Source organism: Xyrauchen texanus, chromosome 47 (assembly GCF_025860055.1).
Source record: "Xyrauchen texanus isolate HMW12.3.18 chromosome 47, RBS_HiC_50CHRs, whole genome shotgun sequence".
NCBI lineage: Eukaryota > Metazoa > Chordata > Actinopteri > Cypriniformes > Catostomidae > Xyrauchen > Xyrauchen texanus.
In genome coordinates, this window is record NC_068322.1 from 9,607,682 (window position 1) to 9,634,898 (window position 27,217).

The 27,217-nt window shown below is 39.6% G+C and overlaps 1 protein-coding gene across 2 annotated transcripts in view; it reads right to left on the minus strand.

Moving 5' to 3' along the window:
- LOC127638744 (ankyrin repeat and BTB/POZ domain-containing protein 3-A-like) overlaps positions 1-27,217 on the minus strand; it is a 168,419-nt gene that overhangs the window by 39,159 nt on the left and 102,043 nt on the right. For both annotated transcript variants that reach the window (XM_052120460.1, XM_052120459.1), the window contains exon 2: positions 18,842-18,991. In XM_052120460.1, the coding sequence (XP_051976420.1) occupies positions 18,842-18,991 (150 nt within the window). The remainder of the gene's footprint in view (positions 1-18,841; positions 18,992-27,217) is intronic.

A 27,217-nucleotide genomic window follows, 5' to 3' on the forward strand; every position in this document is an offset into this window, starting at 1 on the left:
AGATACCGGCCACATCCAGGAACTACACAGCAGCGGAAGGGCATCTTTAAAAAGAAGCGACCTAAAAAGGACATTCAATGCTCATTTATGTATGTTGCTCTTTTACCAGAAAAAAACTCTTTTAGAGGAGAATAACTCTTTTAGAGAAATCAACTCTTTTAGGAGAGAAGCGCTGTCGAAGCGCCCAGGGGCAGAGTCTGCACAGCACGCAGAGAGGAGAAAGTGCTGGAATGCGCCGTCAGATCCAACAGAAAGCTCTCTTGCAGAGGTGGGTCAAATAGTTGTGATATACAGCTCGCTGATCACACAACAGCTCGGCTCTGAAGAAAAAATCTGTCTGACAGTCGCTCTCCAACTCCCCTTATACCCGTATGTCTGGGGGCGGGACATGCAAATGATTTGACATTGGCCTTTTGTCAAGTTCAGAGGGACACGAGGCTCTCAGAAGAGACCCCTTGTGTCACTACAATCGACACAACGTCGAGTGAGTGACAGAAGGGGAATTTGTGTTTACACACTTTTAAATATACATGATCAATCGCGAGAATCACCACGAGTTTCACTTTTGCCAAAAGTTGCCTTAACTCTTGCTGTTATTGTCATGACAATGGCAAAGTTTATGACGGATGCTCATGTAAGCTCTAGTGCACAAAAAAAATCAAGCACTACAAATTATTAGTACAACTGGATTCCACTGAAGTGTTCAGATTTACATTCCTTTACCAGCAATATTTTGCAGATTTTAATACATAAATCTCAGGGTGGGCTAAAAGGAGACTTGTAGTGGTCTGCTCATCGCTGATAAGCATGACTCATAGTCTCAAGATCTACAATACCCATCATGCGTACACATACCACAACTTCATTGTTCATGTCTGGTAAGCCTCCCACTCTCTAGAATTACAATGCCCATAATGCACTACGTCACCTCCCTGAAGTTTGCAAACTTTTACTTCTGTTTTATCTCAATACTGGGAAAGAAGATGTGTACAAAAGCAATACGTTACTTATTTAAAAAGTAACTCAGATATTATGGATTAAAATAAAAAAAAATACTGCATTACTTTACTCGTTACTGTTAGGAAGTCCTTGTCTTGTTTCACTGTTGCCCTTTGTCTGCCACCTTTGCATTCCTTAGTTTTCACTTTTGTCTTTTGGTTAGCCTTCATGTTCACTTGTCATTGTTTAGAACTACACTTCCCAGAATCCACCTGCCATCTTCACTGCCATTTTGTTCATTGTTTTCACCTGTATCTCATTCAGTCATCACTCACTGTGTATTTAAGCCCTGCTTTTTGTTCACCCCTTGTCGTTCGTTGAATGTTGTTAGCCTGGTGTGTGTTCCCTGCCTGTGTTTTCTAGTTTTATGTTTGTTTCCCCATTGAGGGTTTTCCTTTGTGTTTTTTCTTGCTTGTTTACTTAATAAAGTTGAACTGCGATTGGATCCACATCTCCTCGTCTGCTTCGCTGCCTCCATTCGTAACAGAACGAACGACCAAACATGGATCCAGCGGTTCGAAAAGCGAGCTGTCAGCTGCTCAGCCTTAGTCAGGGAAATCGTCCGGTGGAGGACCACATCCGCCGATTTCCTCGCGATTGCGAGTGCCACCGAATTCCCTGACTCCGACCTGGTGGGGTTTTTCGGGCGAGCCTGAACAGTGCGCTCAAGGAGCGGTTGCCACAGGCAACGCGCGGCTGGGCGCTCCACGCGTTGCGTGGAGGAGACTCTGCTGGCCTGCGGTTCACCGTTTACTGTGGGCGTCATCGAGGAGAACCCTGCCACTCCTCCCACAGAGGTAACTCTCCCTTCGCCCGTGGTTCGTCCCTTCATGCCTACCACGGCCAACGAGCCAGCGTTGCCAGCTTCGTCCGCCGGCGGAGGAGGAGAAGAGGAAAGGCTTCTGCTCCCAGTCTCCGCCTGCCACGCAGGTCTGCGGCGAGCCAGAGCCCACGCCTGCCTGCCCGAGTCCTCGCGCAGGCCAGAGCCAGAGCCTGCCCCGGTCGTGCCGAGCCTGCAGCAGCCAGAGCCCTCGCCTGCCCCGGTCTGCGAGCCAGAGCCCTCGCCTGCCCCGGTCTGCGAGCCAGAGCCCTCGCCTGCCCCGGTCTGCGAGCCAGAGCCCTCGCCTGCCCCGGTCTGCGAGCCAGAGCCCTCGCCTGCCCCGGTCTGCGAGCCAGAGCCCTCGCCTGCCCCGGTCTGCGAGCCAGAGCCCTCGCCTGCCCCGGTCTGCGAGCCAGAGCCCTCGCCTGCCCCGGTCTGCGAGCCAGAGCCCTCGTCAGCCACGGTCAGCGAACCCAAGCCAGCGCATACCACAGTCACCCAGCCAGAGCCTGTCGCCTCAGAGGTCAGTGAGCCAGTACCTGTCGCCTCAGAGGTCAGTGAGCCAGCGGCTGTAGCCTCGACCGTCCCTGAGCCAGCGGCTGTAGCCTCGACCGTCCCTGAGCCAGCGGCTGTAGCCTCGACCATCCCCGGGCTAATGCCAATAGCCTGGACTGACCAAAAGCCAGCGCCAATGGTCATGCCCATCCTAGAGCCTGCGCCCCTCGAGCCTCCCGAGCTTTCCAGGGCTCCGCCTCTCGAGCCTCCCAGGGCTCCGCCTCTCAAGCCTCCCAGGGCTCCGCCTCTCAAGCCTCCCAGGGCTCCGCCTCTCAAGCCTCCTGAGCCACCCAGGGCTCCTCCTCCCAAGCCTCCTAGGGCTCCGCCTCCCAGGGCTCCATCTCTCAAGTCTCTCGAGTCTGCTACGGCTCCGCCTCCCGAGCCTCCTGCGGCTCCGCCCCCTGAGCCTCCCAAGCTTTCCATGGTTCCTCCTCCCTCGGCTCTGCCTCCCGAGCCTCCCGCGGCTCTGCCTCCCGAGCCTCCCGCGGCTCTGCCTCCCGAGCCTCCCGCGGCTCCGCCTCCCGAGCCTCCCACGGCTTCACCGCCAGAGCCTTCCAGGTCCCAGGCCCCCTGACCCTGTTCCCGTCCTGTGGCCTCCTCCCAGGCCTCCTAACCCTGTTCCCGTCCTGTGGCCTCCTCCCAGGCCTCCTGACCCAGTCCCTGTCCTGTGGCCTCCTCCCAGGCCTCCTGACCCAGTCCCTGTCCTGTGGCCTCCTCCCAGGTTCCCTGAACCTATCCTTGCCCTGTGGCCGGCTCCCAGATCTCCTGAACCTACCCTTGTCCTGTGGCCAGCTCCCAGACCACCTGAACCTGTCCCTGCCCTGTGGCCAGCTCCCAGGCCTCCTGAACCTACCCTTGCCCTGTGGCCAGCGAGCCAGACCACCTGAACCTGTCCTTGCCCTCTGTGCCCCCCTGGACTTCCTGCCTGCCCTCTGTGCCCCCCTGGACTTCCTGCCTGCCCTCTGTGCCCCCCTGGACTTCCTGCCTGCCCTCTGTGCCCCCCTGGACCTCTTGTTGCCCCCTGGACTGTCTGTCTGCCCCTCGTTGCCCCCTGGACTGTCTGTCTGCCCCTCGTTGCCCCCTGGACTGCCTGTCTGCCCGTTGTTGCCCCCTTGGTCTGTCTGCCCACCTCAAGCTCCCCCCCAGTCATGGACATTTTTTGTTTTGTTTTATGTTACTTTGATCGTCTGGAATCCGATCCTTGAGGGGGGGCTATGTTAGGAATTCCTTGTCTTGTTTCACTGTTGCCCTTTGTCTGCCACCTTTGCATTCCTTAGTTTTCACTTTTGTCTTCTGGTTAGCCTTCGTGTTCACTTGTCATTGTTTAGAACTACACTTCCCAGAATCCACCTGCCATCTTCACTGCCATTTTGTTCATTGTTTTCACCTGTATCTCATGCAGTCATCACTCACTGTGTATTTAAGCCCTGCTTTTTGTTCACCCCTTGTCGTTCGTTGAATGTTGTTAGCCTGGTGTGTGTTCCCTGCCTGTGTTTTCTAGTTTTATGTTTGTTTCCCCATTGAGGGTTTTCCTTTGTGTTTTTTCTTGCTTGTTTACTTAATAAAGTTGAACTGCGATTGGATCCGCATCTGCTTCGCTGCCTCCATTCGTAACAGTTACTCAAAAAATTTATCTGATTTCGTAATGAGTTACTTATAAAGCATTACCGCCACAATGCATACACGCGCACGCGCACACACACACACAGACACACAAACATTAATATCACTAGTCGATCTCAGAAATAAAAATGACAGAAATGTAGCCTTACTACCTGGAGCATTGGTCATTCAAAAAAATGGTGATGATTGTTATTTTAATTTCTCAGTGATTGTCTCATTTGTTTTTGTTTATCTGCAGACATTTCATCTCTTGCCACCAGATATTTTGAATGGGATTCAAGGTCAAAGCTGACATTGGTCTACTCATCAGCGAGGCAATCTGTAGGAGATCAAGACCACTGAATTACAGTTATGCCTGACTAGTCAGCAAATGTGTCATTGAAATAGGTGACTTCATTTAAAAGTCACACACAAAAACTCTCAAACAAAATTATGCAGTGTGCTTGTGTATGCATGTCATATCGAATCCTCCTGAGAATGATGATTGCCTCATCCAGCTTACGAGCTGTGTAGACCAGAATTAGAAAGGCAAACTATCACTCAGGGAATGATTCATCTAGCTGAAGACTTGGCGCCATTAACAATGATGACAAACTATATTCATCAACCAGAGGCCACAAGCACAAGAGTGTCTCATCTATGGGTACATTTAAAACATGGCTTTCATCATAATTAACCACCCCTGGGAAACCATTATCATGCACTTTTAAAAGTGCAGCTATTATTATTACAAGGGTTGGGCATTATAGCTAATATATATATGTATATATCAACATTTTTCATCTTTTTAACAATATTAAATGTATAGTACATCTCAATATTTATGTATTTCCTCTAAAAAAATAAATAGAGCACATAAAATGCAATGAGTGAACCAGAGCATAATTTCCAACATATTCTCATGACAACTTTTAGTTTTAGTAAGACATTTATGACTTGGCTCGTCTGAAAAGGTGAGATTTCTATTCCCATTGAGACCAATCAATTAACAAACACAATTTCAAATTAATACAATATAGGCATAAACATTATTCATTTTCCTCTACATTTCATTTTAACAGAGTAAACCTGTGTGAACAAATTTGGTTAACAGTTTTATATTTATTTAAGCAAAATAAATGATAGATGCATTTTAATAACCTGTAATATAGTATACTTTCCTTGTCTCATTCCAAACCCAAATGTTTTCTTTCTTGTGCAAAAGTTATTTGGCCTTTAAAATCATGGTTATGTTTAGGGTTTAGGTAAGGGGTTTGACTTCAAGGTTAGGTTTGAGATAGGGGTTAAACTTGTGAGATAAAAAATATATATTTCATTTTCCTAGTATAATCATGGTTAAGGTTTGTATTAGGGGAAGAAATAATCATAGCATTGTTCATTAGCTCATTTATTTTTCTTGATGAGAGTAAAACTCGTTCCCCTTCTGTCACTCACTCGACGTTGTGTCGATGTAGTGACACTAGGGGTCACTGTTGAGAGCCCCAAACATCTGAGAAAAGGCCAATGAGAACTGGCGAGTGGAATTTGCGTGTCACTCCATAAAAGGAGCTGGAATGCGGCCACTCATTCAGATTTCTTCTTCGGAGCCGAGCGGTTGTGTATCAGCGACCTGAATCCCACTGCTGTTCCATTCACCTCAGAAAGAAGCATATGCTGTTGGATATACAGCGCATTCCAGCGGCTTTCTCTCCCTCTGCACGCCTAGTCATATTACACCCCTGGGTGCTTCGACAGCGCTACTAAGAGAGTATATATTTCTGCAAAGAGTATATTTTCCTCTATTAGAGCAGCACATTGACGTGAATGTCTTTTTAAAGATGCTTCTTTTTAAAATCTTTGTGTGATTCCTGGATGCGGTCATTATCTCTCCGCCTCCGATGGCCATGGGCGCTGCCTCACGTGTCAGGGCTGCGATCACACTGAGGAAGCGTTCATGGAGTGTTTGTGTTCTCATTGCGAGAACATGACCATGGCAACATTGCGCTCACAGCATTCCTTCTTCCGGGGGAAAGCCACTCCAGCCGCAGACCTGCCATTCCCCAGCACACTTGTCTGCCCCCATCGAGTTCCGATATGAGACCAGCTCACCTCATGGCCAGCTTAACATCTCTTTTGGGGCTCGCAAGCAGGATGGGTCCTCGATCGCTGCATCGGAGAGCAATGTTGGACGCCGAGAACTCGAATGGGTTGCCATCTTTGGGTCTGCCCGCCCAGTCTGTGGGCGATGAAGAGCTGACCATCATGCTTTCCCAGCTCCTTTTATACCCGTATGTATGGGGGATTGGCATGCAAATTCCACTCGCCAATTCTCACTGGCCTTTTCTCGAAGATTAGAGGTGTTTGGGGCTCTCAAAAACTACCCCTAATGTCACTACATCGACACAATGTCTCATTCCCTCCATCAGGGAACAGAGGTTACAACAGTAACCGAGATGTTTTTGCACAAGCTAACTCATACATTTTCTTCTGAGTTCACCATCACATTCTATTATTACGACTTGTCATGAGACCAGGTAGTCATTTCAACCAAACAGCCACTGTAGCTAAGAAAAATCTAAATGTTTCATTCAAGGAGCAAAATACAGTATAATATACACTCATCTAAAGGATTATTAGGAACACCTGTTCAATTTCTCATTAATGCAATTATCTAATCAACCAATTACATGGCAGTTGCTTCAATGCATTTAGGGGTGTGGTCCTGGTCAAGACAATCTTCTGAACTCCAAACTGAATGTCAGAATGGGAAAGAAAGGTGATTTAAGCAATTTTGAGCGTGGCATGGTTGTTGGTGCCAGACGGGCCGGTCTGAGTATTTCACAATCTGCTCAGTTACTGGGATTTTCATGCACAACCATTTCTAGGGTTTACAAAGAATGGTGTGAAAAGGAAAAACATCCAGTATGCGGCAGTCCTGTGGGCGAAAATGCCTTGTTGATGCTAGAGGTCAGAGGAGAATGGGCCTACTGATTCAAGCTGATAGAAGAGCAACTTTGCCTGAAATAACCACTCGTTACAACCGAGGTATGCAGCAAAGCATTTGTGAAGCCACAACACGCACAACCTTGAGGTGGATGGGCTACAACAGCAGAAGACCCCACCGGGTACCATTCATCTCCACTACAAATAGGAAAAAGAGGCTACAATTTGCAAGAGCTCACCAAAATTGAACAGTTGAAGACTGGAAAAATGTTGCCTGGTCTGATGAGTCTCGATTTCTGTTGAGACATTCAGATGGTAGAGTCAGAATTCGGCGTAAACAGAATGAGAACATGGATCCATCATGCCTTGTTACCACTGTGCAGGCTGGTGGTGGTTGTGTAATGGTGTGGGGGATGTTTTCTTGGCACACTTTAGGCCCCTTAGTGCCAATTGGGCATCGTTTAAATGCCACGGCCTACCTGAGCATTTTTTCTGACCATGTCCAGCCCTTTATGGCCACCATGTACCCATCCTCTGATGGCTACTTCCAGCAGGATAATGCACCATGTCACAAAGCTCGAATCATTTCAAATTGGTTTCTTGAACATGACAATGAGTTCACTGTACTAAAATGGCCCCCACAGTCACCAGATCTCAACCCAATGGAGCATCTTTGGGATGTGGTGGAACGGGAGCTTCGTGCCCTGGATGTGCATTCCACAAATCTCCATCAACTGCAAGATGCTATCCTATCAATATGGGCCAACATTTCTAAAGAATGCTTTCAGCACCTTGTTGAATCAATGCCACGTAGAATTAAGGCAGTTCTGAAGGCGAAAGGGGGTCAAACACAGTATTAGTATGTGTTCCTAATAATCCTTTAGGTGAGTGTGTATATAGTTATAAACAAGGTTTCACACAAATTTCATTAAATAAACACAGGGAAGAATTATGTTCCCCGTCTGTCGCTCACTTCGACGTTGTGTCAAAGAAGCGACACTAGGGGTCTCTCTTGAGCGTCGAATATACCTCTGAACTACGAAAAAAGGCCAATGAGAAGTTGGCAGACATAATTTGCATGTCCCGCTCCTGGACAAACGGGTATAATTGTGGAGAAATGCGTCTGTTTCATTCAGAAATTTTCTTCGGAACCGATGGCCATGTATGCAGCAAGCTGCGATTCACACACCTGTTCCCTCTCACCTCTGAGCGATTACTGCTGTTGGATCTACGGTGCACTTCAGCGGCTTGAATTATGTTTTCTCATTTTTATTTATAAGTACCTACAAAAAAATACAGATTAATAAACAGCGAGATTTACCAACAAAACACATTTTAATAAATGAAAAATGGCATGCTGAGACTTGCACGTGAACATTGATGATGAGTTTTGAATCAATTGACTGAAATGGAAAGTTTGAGTAAAAGTAAATGAGTTGAACTTACTAACTCAAAATCAGAGACACTATTAAAACTTCTCTGAATTAACGCCCTAAAAATGTGAGTTATATGACAAAACTAGTCAAATAACATGCTCTTTGGGAAACTTAATAGCTGAATAAAAAGTGCATTAAAATTCTCTCAATATACACAATGTAGCTTAATTTAACATTGCCAGAAAAATCAAAACAAATATATTATGAATATTTAATATACCACCCATCCATACTAATGATAATCACATTTGATCAAAGACATTACTGCCAGCATACCAGCTAGAGATACACTGAACTTGTTTTTCAAGTCAATTGTTTTGTCCTAAAGCAACCTCTAAATCAGAATCCAGCTGCCAAGGGTGTTGCTTTCTAAGCTGTTCTCATGTTTTATTTATGCATGTCAGTACTATGTCTAACAGGGAAACCTTTCCAGGGGAGCCAGACTGGGATTGCTGAGTGGCAGTCTTGCTTACACGTCTAGCCCCAAATCTCATTTTATGATGAAATATGCAGAGTTGTTGGATAGAAGGCGATTTCATAAAACGGATCTCTGGAGATGAGACAGGGAATAATAAGAAGACATGTGCATTCATCACAGCTCTCAAGGGCTTAAGGGTCAAAGTATTAAGATGACCTGTGTGTCAGTAGATCTAAGTGGAATGCTCATTAAGTAAATACAACAAACCTGTATTAGCTGCTCTGAGAAGTTCATATTTACATTCTCTCTTTAAATGCTAAAAAGACGTGGGAGCAGTTTACATAATGGCTTACAAAGTATGCAAAATTTATGAGCAAATCGCAACAGCACTATTTTGGATTTGAGAATAAAAGCTATAATATCATTGCTGGGCCCATCTTGTTTGTTGCACAGATAAAAGCAAGAATGGTGGGTATAAACGAAAGGATGAGATCCAGGTCTAGTGCTTTTGCTGAAGAGTCAGTTGACAGCTAATTACTTATTTTTGGCCAAGATTTCCAAAAGATTTGATGGACAGGCCAAGATGGACTTGAAGCAATAGTTCATGAAGTAATGTCATTATTTACTCACCTTCTTTTGTTCCAACCCTGTTTGAGGTTCTTTTTTTCCGTGGAAAACAAATGGTGGAATTTTTAATTGTGCTGGTTGCTTTTTCCATGCATTTACAAGTTTGAATAGCTTTCAAGCTTTAAAAGGACACAAAAGCAACATCAAAGTATTGTATAATATATATAATATTAGATGTTAATTATCCATAATTTTAAGTCATTATTCACTGAAAATCTTATGCCCTAGCTCTCCTTAGCACAAACATTAGAGTTCATAAATGTAGCGATGTAAGATTCATGAACAAATAATTGTATTGTTGTAATTATAAGATAAAAGTTATTATAAAACCATTTGTGTATTAAAATTAACATATTATACAGTATATAATTAGTATTATTAAATGATACATCATTTTATTTTAATTTTAATTATAAATGTATTATTTTACTATTTTAATTTTTAAATAAAATTGATTTCATTTAGTATTATTTTTTATATTTTTAGTCAAATATTTTCAATAAATCGTTTGGTCCAGTTCACAAAATGAGCCTGAAGGATTTGTTCATCAGACTGATCTGGTTCTTTCTGACTCAGTGATTAAGTTTCAGTGGTTAGTAGCTTAGTTAATAATTATCAGTGAAAAAAATCAGGTCTGTTTGAAAATGCAGCACACAAGTCAATTGGACCATTTTGTGCAATTTTCATGGTCATTTTGCATTCTTGTTGGAATCTTAAAAGCCTCAGTCCTGATTTACTGTAATTACAACAACAACCAGTAAATAAAATAATTTAAAAAACACACACATACATTCCTTTTGTGTTCCACAGAAAAAAAGAAAAATCATTAATGCGCTTAATTTATGACAATTTAAATTGTTTGGGTGAACTATTCCTTTAAGTCTGTATGACAAAATAAGTAAGAGTAGAACCAACAGGTGTATAAAGTCATATCAATCAATATACAGTAAATTGTCATATTGAAAAACGGTACTAAAGAGTTGAAAATATCTTTGCCTCTCGATCCTATGCAAGTCTTAGCAGGGCGTCTATGAAAATGCCTCAATAGGATACTATATCCAAGTACGTGGCAAACGGAGGGGTCGCTGCATTAACTACCAATGTGAAAGCAGCAGGAAATAGTGCTGGAGCCTTTATAATTACTCCCTTTCAGTGTAATAACTTGGTTTTCCTTTAACCGTGAAAAAAGGCACCTTGATATGCAATCTGCTGCACAGCTCGTGGGACATTTTTTCAATGAGTTAGCACAAGACTGGTACTTGGAGATTTCCTTTCATTATATTTCAAATATTCTCGCCTCATTTTCTAGAGTAGATGCTAAAATGCACATTATATTTTCAATAGTCAAGCAAAGGTTTATTGCAGATTTCATATGTTGTAGTGCTGTAAACACAAGCACACAAAGCACACAATTTAATATAGGTTCCCTACTGACAACAGTCTATTAGCATCAGGAGTTCATATTTGTGAATGCTTTTTAAAAGTGTTTAGTAACCTAAACCGTACTCATTTCACTATTAAAAGCAATTAGCAGTGTTTTTATGTGCTAATGCTGATGCATACAATGCAAATTGCTATAATTATGTGCCATCTTGGAAGAATTTGTAGTTATCTTGTACAAAATGAGTGTCATCTAACTACAACTGTCGGGAGGCCTATGTTCCATTTGATGAAGTAATGTGTTTTAATAATTTGCATATTTTTTCTGTGTCATCACAAGCAAAACTCTAAATGAAGTGGGGCTAATTAGAAAACATTCTCCCATGCAATGTTAAATTACAATGCCCTGTTAAAGGAATAGTTCATGCAGAAGTAACATTTCTGTCATCATTTACTTCTGTGTTGTTAGATCAGTTGGATTTGTTTTAGTTTTTTCCTTTCGTATAGTGATAGATAGAGATTTATATGGCCAAACTTCAAAAACCACCACATAAGGAATTGACAACAAACCAGGAACAATGCATTCACAGCAAACACTTTTTTATTTAAAGACAAGCCGGAATAAGATTTGTGAGCTCTGGAGGAGGGGAATAGCCTTTATGAAAAACAACTTAACTTTCTGTGTGATCCTCACACAAATGTATTACATGGTTTCAAAAGACTTGGAATATAGAGCACAAATCCTGTGGACTACATTTATGATATATAAAGGTGATTTTGTTTTGTCCTTTTATAAGCTTGAAATAATTGACCTTTTACTTTTCTTGCATGGAAAATAGAAGCAAGGTCAGAATGACATAAGTGTGAGTAAATGATGGCTAAATATTTCATGTGGGTGAACTATTTCTGAACTATAATGATCATTGAAAGGTCAGTTCTGCATCTTGTAGTCTTCCTTTCACTCTTTGGGGGTCAGTCAATAATGTAAGCAGTGGGCGATCTACAGAAGGAGGTGTGGCAGGTCAGGAGCAGCTGCAATTTTTGCAGATGAAAATAATGACTCAATTGGCCTTGAAGATCAGGTCAGCAAGAATAGGAGTGGGAAAAGAACGGCTTTTCTTCAGATTTCAGAACTTAGAGTTGCACAATAGTCTGATTCTGATTTAAATTTTATCGCTCTGCCAAAGCCAGCTTTTACACCAAATACAGTCCTCTAATAAAGCAAATTTCTTAAAGGTGATGAGGAACGTTTTTCAATGGAAAAAAATAAAAACCTTCCTATCCTCTTTCCTTTTTGCAAGTTTGTTTGGTGATAGTCGTGCAGACATTAACACTTCACCTGAAAGGACTACTGCCAAATCTTTTTAAAGTTGTTTCCAATGGCAGAAATATTTGCACTATAAACCCTAATGTTGTCATTACTACGGGAAAAAATGTGTTAATTAAACATTACTTGAAATGTGAAGTTTTGGGCTCATAACACAATATATGTTCCTTTAACGTATTTTTCTTAAAAATCCATACACGTAAGATTTTAAGTGTTAATAATAGATCATTAATGCCTAGCGCATGAACCAGGGGCAGGCTGGGAAGAGAAATTGGCCCAGGATTTTACATAGAAACTGGCTCAAAAGTGTGTGTGTGTGTGGGGGGTGTTGTCTGTCCTTTTCTGCATATCACTGCCCCCTCTGGCACATCGTGGCACCGTTTTGTGGCCCGTTCTGCATAATGCGGTGGCCCATTTAAGATTATCGTGGCCCATTCGGCACCGTTTCACGGCCGACCCACCGTATTATGTAGGTGGCGTATTCAGAAAACTGTAAAAGCAAAGTTTATATTTTTTATTCAGTTTGGTGGCGATAGAGGCGCAGAAATGACATACTTCAACTTTTAGTCATTTCTATATGATCACCAAGTTAACAAGTTTTGCAGACACCATTACTCATTCCACTGAGGAAACAAGTTTAGTCAATCATTTGAGTAAAGTCAAATTATTAGGGTTTTCAGTGTAGAAATACAGTACTAAAAACGTTTAACCACTGGCTGAACTATTTTGATAGCTTAAAATATTATAACATATTATATATTATAATATATTATAAAATGAGTCCTTAGTACTGTATTGCTATCCCAAAAATATATTTTCTACAACACTGCCAAATTATTAAGTCACCAATTCACTTTCAGCTATTTGATCATTTAGATCACAAACCGATGACAAATCTGCTTGATAAGTGATAAAGTAAATGCACCTTTAGACAATAAGCTTTCAAAAAGGTTATCAACATAAGAGGAGCTGTGTACGTCTGTGTATGTGTGTGTGTGTGTGTGTGTGTGTGTGTGTGTGTGTGTGTGTGTGGCTGTGTTTTTTTTTTACCACAGTGTGTTATAAAGGCCTCAGAGAGGAAATTGTGTAGCTCAGCAGGTAGAAATAAGTGATGGAAGAAATGACAGGTCTGAAGGACACTATGCCCTGAGAGAGAAATAGAGATAATAAGAGACTAACTGCAAAAGTGTGTCTGAGTGTGCTAATTTGCACACTACCCACATCACGGGTCTTTCTTACGTATTTGGTTAACTATGGTTATTACGTAGTCCAAAGTGGAAGTGGTCTGTCTTTTATAGAAATTAGGACACAGTTGGTTTTTTATAGATTTTTATTCTTATTTCTCACACAAAAAAGAGGTGAATATCTAAAAATCAGGGTGAGGTTCTATTTAAGGAGACGACTAGTGGAATACAATGGATTAAATTACCTAGTAATGGAGAATTCTTAAAAAAATAAGGCTTAATTATCACATTGCTATGACTTTCTATTTGCCTTGTTCTTTCTATTTTCAAATTATTTCAGATTACTTTAACCTGCAAACCGTTTAACAGCTACGCTGAGGCTGAAGTGACACTTGGTGTTTTACCGGAAGGCTCAGCCCCACCAGGAAACATCACATGGGATGAGAAAAATGGGCTTGATTGGACCATCATTATTTCCAGGCGAAATGGAGTTGATTACACTTCTCTCGCTGGGGACTGGACAGTCATTATTATTAATCCTGCCAGTGACAGTGATGAAGCGTTAGCCATAGATAAAAGGTATGGAAAAATAAAAGATGTAGTGATAGATAAAAGGTTGAAAAAGAAAAAGACACATGACCATGATATAAATGTTTTACTGATAGTGTACTATAAGGCATGCTTAAAACAAATAAGTAACATTACATTTATATGGACAAAACATGTATGGCAGATTTGCGCCAGTAGATCTGTAGTCCTCAGATTCAATATTTCCAATTTCATTTTAATTTTAAGATTTCAGCGATGAATTTTAAAGTTACGATGGGAACTATTTAGCGAACAACTGAAAAACTGTTGTGCAGGACAAACTGTAATACCCTGTCTACACCGGACGTGAGCGGCGCACTGCGTCAAAAACAATAGAACCCATTATAATCAGTGATGATGTCTACACTGGAAGCATCCATTGTAAACAGTAAACAGGTGTCCCATTCCATTTTGTGCTGAATGCACTGGTGCTACTCCAGCCAACAACACAAATAAACTGTTTAGAATGTCCGTGTTGGTGCATCCAGTGTAGACAGCCTCAAGCCATTGCTTTTCATCACGTCAGCGGATGTGCCTGGTGTAGACAGGGTGTAAGGGACTCCTAGAGTCTGTGAAGGGACATATATCTGAATCATGGCCATAGTGTAAATACAAGAAGGATATAAATAAAGAAATCCACCCTGAAAAGAATAGGGATCAAAAGCATGGAGTCTGTGAATTCCAGACATATTTCCTACAAAAGTATAAGTTTTACATAAAGTGCTACTGGTAGACTACTAGAGACCACTATGGCAACAGCATTTTTCCCTGAGAATACACATTATAAGGCCAAGTAAAGAAAAAGACACTTTATAAAAAAACCTGTAACATAATAGCCTTGAGGAAAGTTAAGTGTGGACTGGGTGGGCCTCAATCTAAACTGGCCCACAATGTATTCTGTTTCCTTGTTTATTTGTCTAGCGGACACTTTTAACTGCAGTGTCCTTCCCCCACACTGACAGATGTCTGAACTCTCAATAATATACGCCTCAGTGAAAAATGCTGGACACTAACAAAACAATTTTACATTATACCACCACTACTGAACTTCCAGAGTATGGACACCGTGAGGTAATTTCATTAGACAGAAACACAGCCAAAAATGAGATGATTCAACAGGAAATGAGCATATATGAGACATTTTCATAAACAAAAAAGTGATTGCATAATCTAGGTTTTCATCATTTGTTATACAGCATGAAAATGAGCTGTAATTATTTAACGGTCAATTAGATGGCCTTTGAAGGGGTGGAAATCAATGTACAAATGCTCATCATACATTGTGAACACAAAGCTGGAAAAGAGAGAAAAGTCAATTATAACTGATTATTATGCCTCATCTGTTGATGCAACAGCTAATAGTCTGCATTGCTTCATCACTGATGCAGCATTACACCAGGATCTTCACCTCTGTGATAATGAGTTACATAAGCCAAAAACACAACCTGGAGTTTCTTAAATCACTACCCTAATTTGTTGTGCCTGTATAGTTTTGCTTAGTATTCAGGACCTTATTTTTACCAACAAAAAAAAATCAAGGAAAAAAATTAAGTCTATTTTTAAAGCCAATATATTCATATATACATTATGTACATTTGATATGTAAATTGTGTTGTGTAAATATGTTGTTTATTGTAATTGGTATATGTCTCGTCACTGTCATGACTGCTATGTTGCTCGGAACTGCACACAAGAATTTCACACTACTGTTGCACTTGTGTACATGGTAGTGTGACAATAAAGTGATTTGATTTGATTTGATTTAATTTCATTTGTATGTATGTACAGTATATATATATGTATGTATATATTGCACAATTCAATTATAATTTAAATAAATGACAATTATGCACATATTGCCCTACATAGTCTGGCTGTAATTCCCATTATTCTCAATGGTGATTCATATTACATTTTCATCACTCAAAAAATATTTTTGCATATTTTAAAGATTTACGCATTTCATTCCATAAAAAAAATCCCTCGAGTTGAATTGTGTAATGATTAACCAAATATAAAGGTAGTACATAAAAAAATTCCCATTTAAAAACTTAAAATGTAAATAATATATTATTATGTTTTTTATTATAGTAATGAGAATTAAAGGGGGCAAAGTGCATAATTGTCATGAGAATAATATTAGAACAATAAAAAAAAAATGTAATGGTCCTAAATATATATGACATGGTCCTTGAAAGTTTCTGTGAGAATCACTTATTCTAAATTACATTTCACAGTGCTGGAAGTAAATCGTGCAGGTACATAAATCTGGGTAAGCAAGCAAGCAAAAGTCTGCTTGGCATGTTTGCTTTTGTGTTTCACATGGCTGACGTTGATGTTTCTGCTTCCCAACACAGAATGTAAAATTGATTAGAGTGACAGAAGGGTCACTGGCTCACTGTTTGAATTTACTCAAGTCCCTCCACACAGATTTATTTGCCTTCAGTAGATTCACATATGTTTATTTGGCAGGCACACTTGAGGAGACATAATCAGTGTGGATGATGGTGTAATTCATTGCATCCTGAATTTTTGGGGTTTGTGTTTGAAGTCAGTGCTGCCCATTGACTTCATATGTCCACGCAAAATAAAAAAAACAGCCAACTCGGTGGACTATCCAGATGTCAAATTGTTTAGGGACTTAGGGACAAAATAGATGCCAGACATATAGGCTAAACTGTAGGAAATATGCACTTAATGAACTGGCCAATGAAAATGCTAAAGAAAGTGAAAATTAGCTGCTATAATTTTGAATGCACTAATGGGTGTTTTGGGAGAAGACTAACATTAATAAAATGATTTTACGATTGCAATATGATCCAAAGGAAACATAATGACTACATGGTTATTTGTTTAATAGGACTTTAAAATAACACTCATTAATAAGTAATCGACAGACATAATAGTTTCAAAATCGAGTCAGCTGCCATGCTGTCTACTGCCTAAATATATTTAATAAAATAAAATAAATCAACATGGTATCTGCCAAAACAAGGTATTTTCCAAAACAAGGTATCTTAGAGGGCATCTACATATACGAACAGCCTTTTTGTCAGCAGCACAGCTTTAATGCCTTAAAATGATAGGTAGAGAGCTCATTAGTTTTTGGAACAAGACTAATATTATGCTTAACAAACCAATAATTTTTATATGATCATGAATACATGAGTATATTTGAAGATTAAGTAATTTTATTCCATTGCAACTGTGAAAGGGATAGTTCACCAAAAAAGAAAATCCAGTAACAGTTTACTCACCCGTGTGTTGTTATAACCCCATGTGACTTTTACTTTTTCTTAATACAAAGGGAGAAATTGTGAAAAATGTTGCGATCTGTGATGTCATACAAGGCAGTAATTGGTGACCACATCTTCAAGCTTCAAAAGGACACAAAAGTATAATTCAGTAGTCTAATAAATTATCCCGTGAGACTCGTGATTGTTATGAAAGCATACGATGAGGTTTGGTAAGAAACAAACTGAAATCTAGTGTATTATTTGGTTAAAATTTTATCTGATCATTACTCTCCTCTGCACATTTATGAGACTGCACGAGAGCTGCAGTTTATGCAGCCTCCCGCTCGCGGTTCAAGCGAAAACTCATTTTGTTTATCTAAAGACAGATCCACCGTCCACCACAGAGATAGAAACGACAGAACACAACACAACCGCACACAAACCAGAGAACAACTTACTAAATATGTCTGATGAGTTTGTAGTTGGAGTATAGATGCATTTCTATGCCCAGCCTTATTTATTTGTGAAATATAAGAAGCGGGAAAGTTTGGTCTCCATTTTGAACTGGTGAGCATTTGTGACAGACCTCCGACTAAAGAGAGTGATACGATACCTCAGCAAAAACATTCGGTAGGTGTAACATTCATGGCCAAAATCAAGTACCGGTAGTTTTTATTTATGTATTTAGCCGACGATTTATCCAAAGCGACTTACAGTTGTTAACCCGCTAGTGAGATGCTTGGTTCAATACACTGTTATGAGAATATTTTTGGAGCGGTACCAGTTCATAGCGAGTGGGGCTGCATGGCGTAAATCCGCGCAATGCCAAAAATAGAAACCAAGCGACTGACAGAATGCCCTGTTGCTCATCACAGTTGGTTAAGACAAAAACTGTATATTTTTTTCTATATATTTTTTTATCACGAGTCGTTTTCCATCAGATTAGAACACAGTGTGACTGTAGCTGCCTTCAGCCAGCTGTCTATCTCTCTCAGTTTAATTGAGATCTCTGTTTCAAACAAATAAAGCTGGGCAAAAAAATTTATCTATTCTCCAACTACAAACTCATCAGACATATTTATTAAGTTCTGTTCTCTGGTTTGTGTGCAGCTGTATTGTCTTCTGTTGTCAATATCGCTGTGGCGGACCTGTTTTTAGATAAACAAAATTAGTTTTCACTTGAACGCCCCATCTCACGTCTGATACTGCTCTCGTGCAGTCTCATAAACGTGCAGAGGAGAGTAACGGTCGGTCAACAATTTCACAAAATAGTACATTAGATTTCTGTTTGTTTTTCACCAAAGGTCATTGTATGCATTCATTAAAATCATGAGTCTCATGGAATCATTTATTAGACTTTTGATTTATACTTTTGAAGCTTGAAAAAGTGGTCACCACAAACTGCAATTATATGACATCACTGAGTACAGGTTTTTTTTTCACAATTTCTCCCTTTGTGTTAAGAAAAAGTCATATGGGGTATAACAACACAGGGATGAGCAAACAATGACTTAATTTTCATTTTGGGGTGAACTATCCCTTTAAGAATTGCATGATGCAATAATGCTTGTAATTAATGAAAATTAACACAAAGTGTTTGCCTGTGTTCAGTGATTCTAAAATGTACACGGCTATGTTTTCACAAAACAAACTCAATTAATTCCAACATTCCTGACAGACACAAAAAAACCCTAAAGACACAAATTTATAAGGCGTGAGCACTTACTGAGCTCTGCAATGCTCCCCACTCGGGTCGCCAGGAGGGAGAGTTCAATGGTGCGGAGTTCTGCCTGGCTGTGAGCATGACCCTCTCCGGTTTTCCCTGTTCGCTGCTGGTCATGGTGTAGGTTCAGACTGTCCGGCAGACTCAATATACCTGGATCAGATGTCAGAGAATCAAACGTCAACAAATGCGTAAAAAAGACAAAAACAGGCAAAAAATTAATCTGCAATGGGGCCATGGAGCTTTTTGAGCAAAGTGTTATGACATTATTATTGTTTGAGAGCCAAATCAAACAACCCCTGAAGCAATTAAAACAGCTGTTTTTGTGTTGGACCGCTTTCAAATTGTAACAAGCCATGCCCCCACAGGTGAGTTCAGCAGCAACATGTCGTTTTGGCTGGAGCCCTGGTCGTCTACTGTTCATTCAATAACCCTAATCAAATTACTGCACACATCCACAGCCAATGCCTTTGTTTGAACAGGAGAAATAGGCTGCGACAGATGGGACATTGAGCTCAGCCACAGGTGAATAGGGTCAGACATGCAGCTATCTGTCTGAGCGAATGTCTTCACACGCAGGGAGTAGATTGTGTTTCTAAATGGGTATTAATTAAAGGTTTGATATCTGTACTTGACTTAAATGGATAATTCACACAAAAATGAAAATTCTCTCATCATTTACTCACTGTCATTTCATCCCAGTGCATGACTTTCTTTCTTCTGCAGAACACAAATTTTGATTTTTACAAGAATATTCCAGCTCTGTAGGTTCCACTGTGGGTGAGAAACAGATCAATATTAAAGTCCTTTTTTCCTTGAATTTCTTCTCCTTGCCCAGTGCATGAAGAATGTGAATCACCAAAAACACAAGAAGAAGAATGTGAAAGTGATCTGTTTCTCACCAACAATTATCATATCACTTTTGAATATATGGATTTAACCACTGGAGTCTTATGGATTACTTTTATGCCGATTTATGTGATTTTTTGATTTTTTGGATTTTTGGCACCCATTCACTTGAACTGTTTGGACCAAAAGAGCTGAAATATTCTTCTGAAAATCTTAATTTGAGTTCAGCAGATGAACCTGGAATGTTATAGATTAATTCTATGTTTCCTTTATGTGATTTTTGGAGCTACAAAGGCCTGATCACACTTCACTTGCATTGTATGAACCTACAGAGCTGAGATATTATTCTACAAATCTTAATTTGTGTTCTGCTGACGAAAGAAAGTCATACACATCTGGGATGGCATGAGTGTGAGTTAGTGAAGAGAGAATTTACATTTTTGGGTGAACTATCCCTTTAAGACATTATTTAGTATGTTTATTATAGTGTTTTCCTTAACAATCCATTGGTACAAACAAGAGTGCAACAATTGGTTTCCAGGAGTAAAAAATGCCATTCACTTTTAAACCTTTAAAGATAGACCTACCATGAGCTACGAGGTTGTTAATTGATGGTATATGCTTCTGTTAAAGCAATCAGTCTGTGTTATTAACACTTCATTTTTTTTAAATCACAATCAATAGCAGAATTCCTGCTAAAGAACTACACTACCCATGACCCTGAAGAGAAACAATCCACCAATTAGAGAATTGTGGCCAACAAAGCGCAACAAATGATCTCAGCAGCACTGTAAATGATGCAAACAAGTCGGTCTATCTACGAAATATTCAAACTACTTTTGAATGTTTCACTATAAACATATAATGGATAACTTTCAATCAATAGTTAAATATTTATAGGGATTGTAGGTTTTATCCTCACGAAGGACATTACGGTGAATACAAATTCTTGTACCTTTGCCTTTTTGTCAGATTTTCAAGTACTTCCTTGCTTCAAACAAAAGTTTGTTGTGTGATTCACCTCAGAGTTGGTTGATTTGGTTCATGGCTTAGAACTATTTTATGAAAAAGTTTATGAACTCCTTATGGCAAAGATTAATGGGAAATATTCTTAATGAATAAAGACGGCTGAAAAAGTGGACGGGCACTGTTGCACTGTATATAGAACCAATCTGATCCCCAGACAGTAGCTATAAAAATGGTGGTTTCCAAAGAGTTATATTATTTTTATATGTAGCTAATTGTAATTACTACAAACTAACCTCAATGCAGGAAATAACCTACCCCTAAATAAACCCTTTGCCATTTTAGAATATTTATATAAAAAAAGAAGAAAAAAAACAGCATTTGCTGTATTTATTAATTGATTTTTCAATTGACAATGGGCAAAAGTGACAATTTTTTACCCAGACTGTTGCTAAGTGTACCACATACATGCACACCAGTCTACCAGGAAGCTATTTTAAGTAGGCTATATTCTTGAATTTCATCTAAAAGGATTTGTGTTGTCAGTCTCTCAGAGGTAGGTAAATATCCTGTATCCTGTTGTATATTGAATGAATCCATTAGCACCAGACATCACTGGGAGAGAAACAGAAACTCATGGAGTTTTCATAAAGCTATGATTAAAATGACCTGGCACTGCTGTGAATATTTCTGTGGTTACTGAGTATATGCATAATGGAGGATGTGCAATATTCAGCAGACAGTGAAGACAAGTTGAATGCTTTGTCAAGAGACACAACTTTGTTCATGGGTGACATGATGCTTTTAAGAAATCTTGAGGGGAGTTTGAGCGAAGGAATCTGCTTTGTTTTGGTTGACTGCCTTGTTATAATTTCCTTTTGAGATGGATGCAGCCCCACGATGTAAGATACAAATGGTTTGCTGGATTTTTATAGGGCTCAGTAATAATGATAATGAGTAATAATTTTAGCACCATGTGTTTGTGTCAGAAATAAATATATTTTTCATTATAAACCAGCCTGATCTCATGAAATGACAATCATGGAAATGACAAAATTTTTGCAATACAGAATGTATGCCCTGTATAACATGTTTGGCTGCAGGTTTCCAGAGAAATGTTCAGCTGGGAACGCCAAAAGCAAGGAAAATGTTGTCGTATCCAGATGAGGTTTTAAGTAGAATTTTAGATGGATGTTTTTAAACCTCTCCAAAGTAAAACTTTTGTCTAAACCTAACAACTGGTGCTTTAAAATGCAAAATGAAAAATCACATTTTCTGAACCAACCACATAATTTCGTGCCACTTCAATGACTCTGTTGTGTCATATGTCAGCTTGAGTTCATGTCTGGACTTGAACCGCGATCCTCTCATTAGTCCAACACCCTATCAGGTGAGCTACTGCACAAGCTAATCATATTGGATTAAGTGTATGTATGTAGGTGGGTCTGTCATACAAGCGTTTTTCAAAAGATGCTTTAGAGTGAAAGTGTGTCGATATCATAAAATAGCAGGGTCTGAGGAATAGAGAGAAAATAAGTATCTATAAAGTCATATTCAGCCAATAAATTAATGATTTGAGTGAAAGTGAATAAAACAGTTGATGGGGCGTCCAAGTGAACAGTTGTTGTAGCACCTCTAGTGTTCATTTCACCTGGAAACTGCAGGGAATTGTTACAACAAATTTACTAGGGTTTTAAATTATATATATATATATATATATATATATATATTCCTTGCTCTGACAAAAATGTCCAGCAAAAGGTCAGAATAATCAAAAAACTGTCAAAGATTGTATGGCGTGTGCTGCCGAATTTTCAGCAGCTCATCCCTGGTAAAACTGATCTGAAATAAATGACTAAACACAGGACAAACAAACAAAAACTGCAAAAGAACTGGACAGCTCCATACCAAGGTGACCATCCACAGCATATATATATATATATAAAAAGTTGCATACCTTAACATGAAGGCATTATGGATTAGATAATGCATTATGAACAAACATAAACAAACAATGAATAGCAATATTTATACAGTAAATTAACATTCCTTCTTAAATGCTGTATCATACTACTTTGCTTTTAGTTTTAACTAATGCTAACATACAATATTCAATCTTATTGTAAAGAATTACTTAATATGCGTTAGAATGTTTTGATTGGCAGTAATCTTTCATCTCATGACTCTTTCATTCGGGCCAAAATATAAGTTTCAGAGGGGGGTGGGGGGAGGGGGTATACTTCTATATTGTATGACCACTTTACCCAATCAACTCTGTCTGTGAAACCCTTCACTCGTGCTAAAACATTATTATGGACAGTAAAACATCTGCATTATTCATACAATCAGATCAAATAGTGACATTTCTTTTTGGAAGTTTCTTGTCTTCCATTTTTGCAGCCTCACCGAGTTTCAAGCATTTTATCTAGCTCCAGCACTTGTATTCTCCACTGAGAGTGAAGCAACTGCTATTTTTTATTCTCACCAATGTTTTTCTTTGCTTGATATGGAGTTAACTTAAAGGTGAAGAAGGCTGGATTCGAAAAATGAGACCACAGTCCTTTGAAGATTGTGACCGTGTGAAATATTAGTATGCAAGCTTTGGCCAACTGCTTGAAAAACACATTCCTTAGCTCATAATGCAGTCTGTGATTTTTAAAAACCTCTTTCTTTAACTATGCATTCCTTGCTCAATTTGTACACTGAAATGCAGAGAACTCTACTCTAAGAACAGTTTGCAAAGACTAAGTTTCAGATAGGATGGCATATATAATGGAGTTCAAATGTTGCTAGACAGTTTAATCATAGTTGGGGAGGGACAGGGCACTAGGGACAGGGAGACTTCTTTATTTAGAGAACAACTAGGAAGCTTGCTCTCTGGAGAAGATAAGTGGACAGACTTGTTTTTAAAGATAAACTTGGTGACCTCATAGTGTTAGCTGACAACAAATGGACACCAGAACTGGAAAGGAAAACATTAGAATTAAATTAGAGATATCGTTACAGCGTTTACATAACAACGTGTTCTTGTGTTCAAAAACAGCTAAACGATATATTGAAAGTTCCAATTTAGAATATTTTTAACTTGACTTGGCTTATTAAAACACAACACTTATATGGGACATTAAAAAAGGGGTGTGTATGCTGTGCTTTAAAGTGAATGAGACTTAAAAGATGAACACTTTCAAGAGGGATTTTCCATGCAAATGTCTAATAACTAAAGCATGCTGTCACTTAAAGCATTGACACTAAAAACAATAAGATTAAAAAATGTACAAATCTAGATGAACTAGTCCAGCTTCTTATATCCTATGCGCTGATTGGTGTTTTGTTTTTTTGTTTTTTATAGATTTTTTAATATATAATTTAATTCAAAGAAAGACATCAATTATGTGAAGCTTCTAGCAAATGTTTGCAAAGAATATGTCTGAGCTTAAGTTAAATCTTTTATTTTTCAGAGAAACCTCTACAACAATAAGCTATTCACTGACCTGAATATCTCTTAGCTCTTATAGTTCAGTGGTAATCCTTAGCTCCTATAATCCAATTTATTCAACAAAATAAGACAACAGGATGTATTATTGAAAATATTGTGTTTCTGAAACTGAGTTACTGCAATTTTGTTTTATATTCTGCTGTAATTACTAAAGGTGTGTCTATGTAATAAGGACTGACTAAGCATCATTAGTGGCATTTGCTAAGGAGCACCAAATGCGCTTTTGTGTCCGTCTGCACTGTTTCTTAATACGTTTTGAAAGTTTTCTATGCAACATGATCTAGACTGATATATTCGACTATTGCGCCTGCATTCTGTTAAATTCATCATGCTCCGTTCAGCTTTTTTAGATGCAAGGACACATTTGCCAAGTACTGCATCACTATTGCTGTAGCTCGAAATTGGGGTTAAGGGTTTTTCTAATAAAACAGACTGACAGACAATAAAACAGGTGAAAATCCCTTAGACTACTATTAAAATAGGGACCTGAGCCAAATCTGGGATGAGAATATCATGGAGACATTGGATGGGCTCTTTTAACTTTGGCCAGTAAGAAACCACCAAGTAACCACTAAGAACTCCTTCCAAGCACATTTCAATATCCTGACAACCATTCAGAACACCTTATCAACAAAATAGCAATGCCCAAGCAACCACTAAGAACATCCTAGCACATGGCAGCAAGTTTTGCATTCACTAGCACAATTCAAGTTAATTTATATGCAACGCATCTTGCAAGCATTGCAGCATATTTTATAAAAGTGTTTATAAAACTATGCAGTCCGTTTCAATGAGTGAACACTTACCTAATTTTCAATGGACATTAAAAGCTCATTAATGACTTCTCTCAAGACCTTGGGGACCCTTGGGGAGCAGTCATTATGTAGAGGATTACTGAAATCTAAAGATGCAACAGATCTGGGTAAGTATCTGTCTCTGCTTGTATCTATTTCAGATAACATTAAATCTGCAAAAACCTCCTATCACCAGAACAAGATCAACACCACCACAGACACTCGCAGCTTGTTTAGAATATTCAACAAACTTCTCTGTCCTCCCCCTCCACTGCCTGACACATCACTGACAGCAGATGTCTTTGCAACATTTTTTACTAATAAGATTACAGCCATCAGCAATACATTTTCAGCACCACACCCTGTCAAACACCCATCTCCTATATGCAGCTTTTCTGTATCTATGTTTTACTCCTCCTCTCCAACCACCCTACCACCTATTCCCTTGACCCCATTCCTTCACACCTTCTCCCGGCCGTCTCTCCATCCATCCTACCTGCACTCACATTAAATTTAAGCATGCTCAAGTAACCCCGCTGCTTAAAAAACTGCACTTAAACCGACACAAGTAGAACACTACAGACCCGTCTCTCTCATCACATTCATGGCGAAAATCAGTTTTCAATCAGATCTCTGCCTATATCTCACAGAACAAGCTACTGGATGGCAATCAGTCAGGCTTCAGACTGCCCTGCTGTCTGTCATTGAGTCGCTGAGACAGTCGAAAGCTGGAACCAGATCATCCGTCCTGATTCTACTGGACCTTTCTGCAGCATTTGACACAGTCAACCATCAGATTCTACTCTCCAACCTCTCTACTCTGTGCATCACAGGAACTCTGCTTAACTGGTTTAATTCCTATTTCTCAGGTAGGTCCATCAAGGTAACCTGGAGAGGTTTGGTGTCCAAGTGACATCAGCTACTTAAAGGGGTACCTCAGGGCTCAGTGCTTGGGCCACTTCTCTTCTCTATATACACAACATCACTGGGACCCATCATTCAGGCACATGGTTTCTCTTAGCACTGCTACACCGATGAGACACAGCTTTACTTGTCTTCGGTGACTGCTAAAGTCTCTGCCTGTTTGGCAGACATCTCGGCCTGGATAAAGGAACACCACCAACTTTAACCTACCCAAGACTGAACTCCTTGTCTTTCCAGTCAACCCTGCTGTTGAATACAACATCACCATGCAACTGGGTTCAACTACAGTAACACCTTCAAAAACAGTAAAAAATCTAGGGACAACCATCAATAACCAACTAAATTTCACAGACCACATCACAAAGATGGATCATGTATATTTACACTTTACAATATCAGGAAGATAAGACCCTTCCTCTCTGAACATGCCACAAAACTTCTTGTTCAGTCACTTGTTAAAACTAGACTGGACTACTGTAACACTCTCATTGCAGGCCTCCCTGCATGCACAATTAGACGTCTGGTCTTTAATGACAGCGCATGTTACACCAATCCTTGTCTCTCTTCACTGGCTGATGGTTGTATGGTTGATGCACATATCAAATTCAAAGCTCTGATGCTGGAATACAGAACAAAATACTAAAATAATTTCTGCAGAGCTACATTCTCACCAGTAACTTGTGGTCGGCAAAGGAACGGCGCCTTGTTGTACCAACACAAAGTGGCACCAAAAAACTTTCCCAGACTTTCTGTTTCATCGTACCATGTTGGTGGAATAACCTTCCCAACTCCATCCATGAAGCTGACTCACTTTCTGTCTTCAAAAAACGGATAAAAATAAATCTTTACCATGAGCATTTAAGCAGTCACTAAAAGAAAAATATAAATAAAATCTTTGTTGCACTTTAATCTGTCTTGAATACTACTATTCTGATGGTAGTGAAACTTTGTAGTATGGAACTTTTAGTACCACTGCCAAATAAATAAATGCAATGATAAGGCCTTAATTCTCTGCTGGATTTACTCGAATTTAAGTGATATCCAAAGATGACTTGGATGCATCTACTGGACATAAATTCAGAATTTCTCAAACACAACAGACTATCACATCATCCCCCTCTGCCACTACATCTGCCACTTCTTAAAGAGCCAATTTTTTTTCTTATTAAGGAAATAGAGAGGCATACAATGTCAGCGAAGCAGATGGGAGTAAAATCAACACTATAATTGCAGGTAAATTATGGGCTATTAGCTAAATGTCAAATGGATTATTAATTTGATGGTGCAGGTTTCAAACGGCATTGCTTAAATAAACAAATACTATAAATACATTAAGAGAAGGAAAGGACT